The sequence below is a fragment of the Pseudopipra pipra genome, unplaced genomic scaffold (genome assembly GCF_036250125.1).
Source record: "Pseudopipra pipra isolate bDixPip1 unplaced genomic scaffold, bDixPip1.hap1 HAP1_SCAFFOLD_87, whole genome shotgun sequence".
Taxonomy (NCBI): Eukaryota; Metazoa; Chordata; class Aves; order Passeriformes; family Pipridae; genus Pseudopipra; species Pseudopipra pipra.
Window position 1 is genome coordinate 65,234 of NW_026991228.1, and position 9,704 is coordinate 74,937.

A 9,704-nucleotide genomic window follows, 5' to 3' on the forward strand; every position below is an offset into this window, starting at 1 on the left:
AGCTGACTCTTTGAAACTCTTCTTGCTTGCCAGGATCTCCCTGTGTGCCAGGAGCCCGGCCCAGCTCAGCAGCACAGCAACAGCCCCAGGCATTTCATGACCCTCCAGGGGGTTTGGCGTTGTTTACATGAGACTCAGTCCCTGAGAGGAAGTTCAAACAACTTCTCAAGAAGTCAAAGTGAGATTCAAACATTAAGTTTCTCCTAGTGCTAATGAGTCTCAATGACGGACACAACTGAGAATTTGTCCCCAGATTCCAGTTAGAGCAGAAAACTGCAGACAGTGGTGACAAGGATGGACAAGCAAGGGAAAGGTGGCTCTGATGTTGAATAAACATTGACTTGTTTTCTTAATCCAAAGGGCCAAGCCCTGACCACCAGCCTCTGGGAAGGCAGATCCTGTCCCTGCCTCATTCCTCAGGGCTCTTCCTGGGGCACTGGGATGTGGGATGTGCAATGCCAAGGGCAGGACCATGGGGTGGCACCTGCCAGGCTGCTGAGCAGGGACAAGGAGGCCATGAGGCCCCAGGGCTGCAAGGGCCACTCCCCTCCTCCTGGCATCAGGGGCACAGACAGCAGCCATGGCCAAAGGCCTGCAGAAGGTGGCTCTGTCAGGGCCTTTCAGCTTCTCCCCATCCCTGTCTCCTCTCCAGCCCAGGTTGTCCTACGGTGTCCATGCCCTGCCCCTTTCCCTGCAGGCTGTCGTCATCCCCCCGGCTGCCCCACCTGGCTGGCACCTTCCTGCACTGACATCTCTGCGTCCTCCCTGGCTCTTCCTGCACACACAAAGCCTTGGGCTCATCCAGACTCCTTCTTTGTGACATATTGCACCATAACACTGACCTCAGAGGGAAAGTTCTTGCTTCTTGTCACCAGTCTAGGTCACCCCAGCTGCCCTTGGTGGCACTAGTTCTTTCTTAGGCTGTTTTCTGACAGGAAGAAAAGCTCCACCAGCTCTGACACCCCCCTTCCAGAACTCTCAGGCTACTCCTCTGTAAGGGGGGTACTTTTGAATTTGATGATCAATGGAGCAAAGAGGCGTGAGAAAGGAATCATATTAGGATGTGAAACCAGCCAGAGTATGGTACAATGTAACTTCATGGCACAAGCTAATTGTAAGGTCCATTGTGCTTTTTAGCAAGTCAGCTTGATATCCCCTATTATCAGAGCTGAGTTCTTCCTTGGTTTTGCTACGTATTGCAAGATAGATACATCTACCCTTGAAACACAGTGGTAGAGGTCATACATAGGGGTGAGAAAGATGATGATGGGAGGAAGATGATGTGGGCAGGGGTCGCTGGCCCCTTGCCCTACAGCAGGGCATGCACAGACTGTTGCTATCAGGTGATGAACAGGCAGGGTTTGGCTGCCACTCAGGCATCACCTTATACTGGGTACTGGCCCTACGTGGTGCAATGTAGAGCTGATAAAATGGGGTGTCAGGACTGCTGGGGTGAGCGATCCTCATCCTGCCATGGAGACTGTGTTGTTCCACCGGGACGCCCGCTAAGCACGGGCACCGACCAGCTGCTGCAGATCCTGGCAGCCCTGGCCTGTCTGTGTGGGTAAGCACAGTTTATTGATAGGAAGTAATTGAGAGAACAAACTTTTTAATATCCTTTTTTAATATCCTTGTAATTCTCTTTTTACTAGTTAATATTGTATTAAAAGCCACTCGTAGTATTGTTTTAATATCCTTTAAATGTTCCTTTAATTCCCTTTTTACTAGTTAATACTATAACAAAAGCTGTTCATAGTATTGTATGAATGCCAACTGATAAAGCAGTTTTTTTGTATTCTTTTTTAGCTTTTGATTCTCTTTGCTAGTTTTTATTCTCACTGCAATAAAAGATTTTTTGTAGTGTTGGAATGTCTGTTGCACTTGTCTTTATTCCGGGCATGTATTCAAACGAAATAATACATGGGGGCGCAGCTCTCTGGGGCAGGAGACGGGCAGCACCCTTGCCAGGACTTGGGGCAGTGGCAGGTCTCCTTGGGCCAGGACTTGCCAGAGCTGTTGATTTGGGTGCAGCCCTGGCCAAAGGGCTCCCAACAGCATTGGTGCCCTTGCCCACACCTTCCTTCTCGGTGTCAGCCCCCCTGTTTAGGATGGCCACCAGCCAGCACTTCTCCCAAGGAGGCCGTGCCAGCTTGTGTGGAAGGCCCTGTGCCCTTCCTGCTGCGACTGAGTCGGCGGCCGAGGGGGCTCCTTGTGCTGCCGTGAGCAGGCACAGGAGGGGAGTGTTTGCTCATTTCTTGAGCCGTTCCTACAGTTCAGGTCCAGCCAGATCAGATACTTCAGAGAGCGGATTCCCTCCAAGGTGGGGCAGGTTGGCGGGGCTGGGGGAGGCCCCAGGCCACGTGGCACTGTGTCCCAGGGCCCTTTGTGACACGCTGGGCACGGCCAGTGGGATGGAAGGGGGCAGGGTGTCCAAGGGCCCTTTATGACCCGCGGTGACAGAGGTGCTGCTGGTGACACGGCCACAGTGTCAACAGTGCTCCTCGGAGCAGGCGACGGGACAGGACGGGACAGAGCGGTGCTGTGCGGAGCCCCCGCGCAGCCAACTCGTGCCTTGCTGACCCGGAGCGTTTTGGAGGATTTTCTCGCTTTCAGGTGACCTCGAGGCATTTCTACAGGACTTGGAGACCCGGAGTTTCTCCGAGGTGTCTCTAATCCCTGTGGCAGGTGCCCTCGAGACCCTTTTGCAGGACTTGGAGACCCGGAGCTTCTCTGAGGTGTCTCCAATCCCTGCGGCAGGTGGCCTCAAGGCCATTCTGCAGGACTTAAGGCCCGGAGTTTCTCCGAGGTTCTCTTTCTCTCTTGCAGGTGCCCTGGACACCAGACTGTGGCATGGCAGGGAGACGCTTCAGCCTGCTCAGGCTGTTCCGGAGGAAGAAGGAGGAGGAAAGCCCTGGGGCTGCTCCAGCACAGCAGCCTGAAGAGGTGCAGCAGGTGCAGCCCCCGCAGGAGGGTGAGTGCTGGAGCTGGGCCACAGGGCTGGTGGCTGCAGCCCCCTTGGCCTCATCCTGTCCCATCCGCTCTGGACATGCCCAGGGAAAGGGAGGGGGGCAGAGGGGCTGAACTCCTGGCAGCCGTGCTCCATCCACTGGGCATCCCAGGGCTGGCCCTGCCTGCTCCTGGAGCCCAGGCCTGGGCTGTGTTCTCCGGCCTCTCCCGCACACCCTCAGCTCTGAGCACGCTCGCTCTTTGCCAGATGCAGGCCAGGAGCGGACAGAAGAGCAGCTCCGTGCCCGTGGCCGCTTCCACAGGGCAGCACAGGTACCTGCAGCCATCCCCGCCTGGGCTGGGCCTGCTCTCACTGCTCAGCCCAGCACTGCTGTCGCAGCCCTCCAGGGGACATCCCTCTCTTCCCTGCCCTTCTTTCTCCTGCAGACATTTATGAAATTCATGGGCAGTCGGCGTAGAAAGGCCAGGATCACACCAGCTGATGTCCAGGCCCAGCCTGACACCATCCCGACCCAGGTGACAAATCCTGATGTCAGCACCGCGTCGACTGCTGCCCCAGCAAAGTGTGACACCACAACCACTGATCACACAACCCACTGGGACACCACGTCCACCGATGATGAGTCAAACTGTGACTCTGTGCTGCCTGGTCTCACGGAGGAGGCCGACGCCACAACAACGGAGGGCGTGGCGAGCACTGACGCCGCGCCTGTTCAGCGCCTGGCCGATACCCCCAGCCTGGAGTTTCTTGAGGAGAGAGCTGTCTCTGCTGAAGTAAGCAGCCTGTGGCCCCCCAAGCTGGGTGCGCTGGGCCCCCTCAACCTTTGAGGCTGGCACAGTGTGCTGGGAAGGGAAGCATTTCTCCGGGGAAGCTGGGCAAGTTGCTCACTCTGGCAGCTCTCCACTTCTCCCCTGTGCATCCTCCAGGCCAGACTGTGGGACCTGGGGACCTGGGGCTGCTCAAGGCATCTCCAGTCCCTGGGGCAGGTGCCCTTGAGGCCAGACAGTGGGACTGGATGAGGCGAGGCATTTCCCAGGCTTCTCTCTTGCAGCTGCCTTCAAGGCACGACTGCAGGACTTGGAAAGCCAAAGCTTTTTTAATGGCATCTCTGCTGCAGGTAGCCATAACACCAGACGGAGACATGCAGCAGAGACCCCCCACGGTGCCCAAGCTGGCCTGGGTGAAGGAGGAGGAGAAGGAGGAAAGCCCTAGGGCTGCTCCAACACAGCAGCCTGAAGAGGTGCAGCAGGTGCAGCCCCCGCAGGAGGGTGAGTGCTGGAGCTGGGCCACAGGGCTGGTGGCTGCAGCCCCCTTGGCCTCATCCTGCCCATCCCCTCTGGACATGCCCAGGGAAAGGGAGGGGGGCAGAGGGGCCGGGGCTGATCTCCCGGCAGTCGTGCTCCATCCACTGGGCATCCCGGGGCTGGCCCTGCCTGCTCCTGGAGCCCAGGCCTGGGCTGTGTTCTCCGGCCTCTCCCGCACACCCTCAGCTCTGAGCACGCTCGCTCTTTGCCAGATGCAGGCCAGGAGCGGACAGAAGAGCAGCTCCGTGCCCGTGGCCGCTTCCGCAGGGCAGCACAGGTACCTGCAGCCACCCCCGCCTGGGCTGGGCCTGCTCTCACTGCTCAGCCCAGCACTGCTGTCGCAGCCCTCCAGGGGACATCCCTCTCTCTTCCTTGCCTTTCTCCTGTAGCTGGTTTGCAGATTCATCAGGTGCATTTGGCATGAAGAGGCCACTTTCATGGCCACTGGGGACATGGCAAACCTCTTCAATGCCCAGACCAGCGCTGCCCTGCTGGATTTGCTTGTGGAGAACGGTGTCTACAAAGCAAAGCAAGTAAGCAGCCTGTGGCCAGGGCTCCAGTCCCCCAGGGATGCTGTGGCCCCTCACGCTGGCTGCTCTGGGTCCCCTCAGCCTTTGAGACCAGCAGAGATTGGTGGCAAGGGGAGCACTTCTTGGGGGAAACTGGGCAAGTTACTGGCTCTGGCAGCTCTCCAACTGTCCCCCATGTCCCCTCCAGGTGCCGGCCATAGTCAGGTGCATCCACCAGTGGCTCACGTCCAATGTGTCTGATGAGCACAGGCTGGACAAGACTCTGGTCCTGCTGACCGAGGCACACCCCACGGATGTCGCAGTGACCCTGCTGCGCTCTGCCCCAGCCTGTGACAGGTATGGGGCCCACCTGCCTTGAAGGCTCACCTGCCTTTAGACCCCATCCCCCTGGACAGCCTGTCCCAAATGGTGTGCCAGAGACATGGAGACTTCCGGGACACTCCAGCTCCTCTCTTTGCCAGCTTTGGCATGTCAGCCTCCAATCCTGAGGCCAACCTGCCTCCCTACCCCACAAGGCACCGTGGCTCTGTCACCTGGGCCCCGCAGCTGCCCAGGCCACAGAGCTGTGTCCCAGACCCCCCTGAGCCAGAGTTGTGACTCCACAGAGCTGCTCGCACCATGTGGAAGACACTCATCTCCTCCAGATGGACTAAGGAGCCGGTGCTGCAGATCCTCTTCCATGTGCTGGAATACTGGCCAGCGCACAGGAGACGCACCTCTGATGGGGATGAGAGGGATGTCTTTGCCCTGGCTGTGAGTTTCTTGAGCTGGCCTCTGCTCGCCCCCAGGTTGCCTCTGGGATGCCTTTCCATCCTCCCTCACCACTGCTTCTCCCTGCCCCAGGCACTGGGCTGCAGGCCTGGCTTAGGGGGATGTTCAGGGACACCAGGCTGGGGGATCCCCCTGTGTCTCCTCTGGCCTATCCCTGCCACGCTTGGGCCCTGCCACATGGACATCTGGGCCCTGAGAGCTGTCTCTGGGTGCTTTGTCTTTGGCAGGCAACTGTGGCACTCTGGGAGATCATCCAGCTGTCCCACTCCTGGTGCCCAGGGGGAGTGAAGGACAATTTCCCGCGCCTCCTTCTGACTCTGCTCTTCCAAGTTTTCATCAGCACAGAGGAGATGTCAGAGGAGGTCGAGACCTTCTGGAGGCGATGCCGGGAGCAGCGCAGCCTTCCCCCCAACCCCAACAGGTGCTCCATCCCAGTCCCCTCTCCCTGCCACGCCCTCGGGGCTGAGGCCAGGGCTCTGGGCCTGACCTGGGCTGTGCTCTGCACACAGGTTTGCAGTGCAGACTGTTAAAGCCCTGCTGCGCCAGCTGCTGGATGAGGACGTGTTGATGGCGATCGGTCGCAAGAGTGGCTGGGACATGCTCCTCAAGGCTGACAGCCACCACTATGCAGTGGGTCTGCTGGCCAGGTGAGAGCCCTTTCTCCCCACTGCCCCACACTCCCACAGGTCATTTCTGCCCTGTGCAGAGGCCACCCCACACAGTGCCCGTGCTGCTGGGCCAGAGGGCCTTGGCAGCCAGGGATGGCTGAGCAGAGTGGAAAAGGCGGAGAGAGGCGGCTGCACAGGAGGAGCCACCTCCCAAAGTGCCCATGTCCTCTCCTGGGCTGGTGGTCAAAGACCAGGCCTGTGTGAGTCAGTCCCAGGAGAGCTTTGCCCACCTGGCTCAGGGTCTCTGGCACCTTTATTCCCCCTTGCAGGGAGCTGTGCCGTGTCTCCCTCCCCTTCGGTCACCGCATCGCCGTCAGCCTGCTCCCGCGGCTCAGCAGGGGAGACCCCCTGTGGGAACTGCCTGCCCTGGCGTTCCTGGTGGAGGTGAGCCTGATGGCGAGCGCTGCCTGGCCCAGCTGCCTCCCCCTCTCTGCCCTCTCACAGCCGCAGCTGCCCGGGACGGTGCCTGCACCCTGTGCTGCTGCCTGGGCACAGCCCCGGGCGGGTCTGGGCTCCTGCTGGCCGGGCACCCCGTCACTGCTCCCTGCCTTTCAGGTCCTGCACTGCCTGAACCCCAGACAATATGGGCCCAGCGTCCTGCAGATTATTTCCAGGCACCTGCGCAGTCAGTGCCCGGAGAGGCGTCGCCTGGCGCTCCGAGGCCTGGTGGTGCTCAGCAAGGCTCCCTCAATGGTGAGCAGGGGGCAGGGGCTGAAGCCGGGCCGGCAGCGTGTGGCTGTGCAAGGCAGTAGCTTGGCCTTGGCTGGCCTTTGGTAGCTGTGGCAGCTGCTCCCAGCTCTCCTCCTCCCCGTTCAGTTGCCCAACTCCTTTGGGACGCGCCTTTGGCCTCTGGGCCCCGCGGCAGCAGCGTGGGGCTGCACCACAGCATTGTGTTCCACACAGGCTAAGAGCATCTGGAGCCTGAATGAAAGCCTCCTGGAGCTACTGCAGGATGCAGACACAGACGCAGTTCAGATGACCCTCTCTGCGTTCATCAATGTGCTGGGCTTGAAAATCATCAAAATATCCACCCCTACTGCCCTGAAGTTGCTTGAGGCGCTGCGGCCACTCTTTGACAACGTAAGGCTCTGTGCCCCTCATCGTGGGCACTGAGTGCTGCCAGGAAACTTTGGGCCCAGTGTCTTTTCAGTCCTGTGCCCCGGTGGGCCTGGAGAAGCCAGTGCTGAGGTCTTTTCCTCTTCCTTTGCACCAGGAGCACAGCCAGCTGCAGCAGCTCTCCATGCTCCTCTTCCGGGAGCTGATGGAAGCGACAGAGAGGAACAAGAGCCTAAAGCCACATGTGTACCTGAGTCTGGTGCCATTCTACTTCAACTGGCACAATGAGAACCAGCGTGTGGCAGAGGTGAGGACTCGTGGGCTCTGTTGTCCCCATGGCAGGAGGCTGCTGTGCCTCCTGCCCTGGCCCATGGTCACCTGCAGCCTCCTCCTGGCCTTGGTGCAGGGATGTGGGTGCTGTGCCCTGGGCTGTGGTGCCATGGCCCGCTCTCTGTTGCTGTGCAGGCCTCTCGGAGAGCACTGTTTGGTGCAGCCAGGTTCTTGAAGTGGAGAGATCTTGAGCACTTGGTGACCATGGAGCAGCCGTGGAGGTTTCCCGAGTGCCTGGTAAGGACGGCCCCAAAGCCCCACCCCACGGCTCCCCAGGAGCACCCAGCCCTCTGCTCCCCCCAAAGCCCGGCCCCAGCAGCTGCTGGCCAGGCCTCAGGGCTCTGTGGGCAGGGGAGCCCCGTGCTGGGGGCAGGGAGTGCCCGGCCAAGGGGCAGAGCCTGAGCCCAGCCTTCCCTCCATGCCCTGGCGCTCTTTGCAGCTGGAAAAGGACAGGAGCCGAGTGGGCCAGTACGTGCGCCAGGCCCTGCCGTTCCTGGAGAGCCCAGAGGAGCCCCTGCGAAAGCTGGCCATCAAGTTTCTGGGTGAGCCACAAGGCCGGGGTCCCTCCCCACCCCGCTGCAGCTCGGCCCCAGCCCCGGCTGCTGCAGCGGCAGCAGGATGCGGCCCAGGGCATGTGGAGCCCCGAGTGGCCCCGAGCGCCTGCTGCCGCCCTGTGCCAGCCCAGCCCTGGGGCGTCCCCATGCGGGAAGGCCCCGGGCTCAGCCCTGCCAGGGCAGGAGGCCGTGTGGCCGGGCTGGCAGCGCCGCTGCGGGGGACCTGTGCCTCTGGGGCCTGACAGGCTTTGTGTTCCCAGGGATCGCCGCCAGGTCCATGAAGCAGGAGCAGCCAGAGCTGCAGCTCATCTGCCAAGGTGAGTGAGGGCACCTTCCAGCTGATCCCCTTGGGCCCTGCTCCCTCCTGGCCATGGCAAGAGCTGGCTGGGATGGCCCTGGCAGGAGGGGCTCCTCGCGTCCCCACACCCCTGGCCTCTCACCTTGGCTCTCTTCCTTTCTCTTCCAGCCCTTCAAGACATGACTGATGACAGCCCTGCCATCTCAAACCTGGCCATTGAAACGCTCCACATCATCAGAGCTGTACGGAGGACTTCATTCTTCTCATTCTGGTAGTCTCCGTTGCTGCCTCTTCCAGCCCGTAGAGGCGAGACAGAAAACATCAGACTCACCATGGCAGGCCTGGCAATTCAACACTTGCTCGCCGGCTCCTCAGAAAATTAACACTTTTATACAATTTTCAGATATGATTAAATGCATATTCAAGTGATTACAACATCTATCAATGCATATTAATAATAGGCGGAGTATAGGTGGAGCTCAGGCGGGGCTTGGGGTGGTGCTTCTCTTGGCTCCCCATTTCGAGGGGTAGTTCCGATCTTCATCCATAGGGCAGGGGTCTCTAATTCCTCTTCCTCAGCTTGATCCTTCTTCCTTTCCATTGTTCTTGACCCGCTCACTGAAGCTTGGAAAAGGCCCTGGCTCCAGGCCTATTTCTCCTATTCAAATGTCTACCTGATCCTGTTATACTTCTAATTTATTGCTTCTAAGCCTATTACATGTTCTTGTACTATTCTCTTAAGCTTTGGTCCAGTAAGTAGAACAGAACGGGTACAGATCGTTTTAATATTGGTAACTTGTTTGCAGGCCCAAATCAACTTGTTTGCAGACCCAAATCTCTTAGTTGACTCTTTGGGGCCTAGCCTCCTATATCATTCCCCCCTTTCTGTTTAGAATTTACAAATTCCTTCGTCAAGCTCTAATGGATTTTGGTAGGTGTGCATCACAGCCCACATTATCTGCATCTTTCTAACCATGATGCTTGATTTGTACCATAGCCAAATAATTAGGATCAGCAGTATAATCATGCTAGCTCCTAAAACCAATATTGAATGTATCAAATAGTGGAACACTTGTGATGCCGTGGGGGAGTATCCAGTAGAGATATCCAACCAGTGATGTTCTCCCACTTTTTCCACTTTGGTTAAGACAGTTTTTATATTCTCAGTGTTGTGTTCCACTTGCAGAGCATTCGTTTAGTCGTTCTGTTTACTTCCTGGACCAGT

At 58.6% G+C, this 9,704-nt stretch overlaps 1 protein-coding gene across 1 annotated transcript; it reads left to right on the plus strand.

Annotated features, from left to right (window-relative positions):
* The first annotated feature begins 2,462 nt into the window (after nt 1–2,462).
* Nucleotides 2,463–8,786, plus strand: LOC135408940 (maestro heat-like repeat-containing protein family member 7). Its single transcript, XM_064643877.1, has 18 exons — nt 2,463–2,971; nt 3,215–3,279; nt 3,394–3,741; nt 4,086–4,236; nt 4,485–4,549; nt 4,662–4,805; nt 4,990–5,138; nt 5,408–5,555; nt 5,801–5,994; nt 6,083–6,220; nt 6,511–6,625; nt 6,797–6,934; nt 7,145–7,321; nt 7,455–7,604; nt 7,763–7,864; nt 8,067–8,169; nt 8,442–8,498; nt 8,648–8,786. Exons 1-18 carry the CDS (start codon nt 2,851–2,853, stop codon nt 8,752–8,754), a joined length of 2,472 nt encoding a protein of 823 aa, XP_064499947.1. The 5' UTR covers nt 2,463–2,850; the 3' UTR covers nt 8,755–8,786.
* Nucleotides 8,787–9,704: the final 918 nt, after the last annotated feature.

Coding starts and splice junctions, on each gene's coding strand:
- LOC135408940 (XM_064643877.1), top strand. CDS start 2,851: ATGGCAGGGAGACGCTTCAGCCTGCTCAGGCTGTTCCGGAGGAAGAAG. Junction 3,742..4,085: donor AGAGAGCTGTCTCTGCTGAA/GTAAGCAGCCTG, acceptor TCTCTGCTGCAG/GTAGCCATAACACCAGACGG. Junction 4,550..4,661: donor GCTTCCGCAGGGCAGCACAG/GTACCTGCAGCC, acceptor TTTCTCCTGTAG/CTGGTTTGCAGATTCATCAG.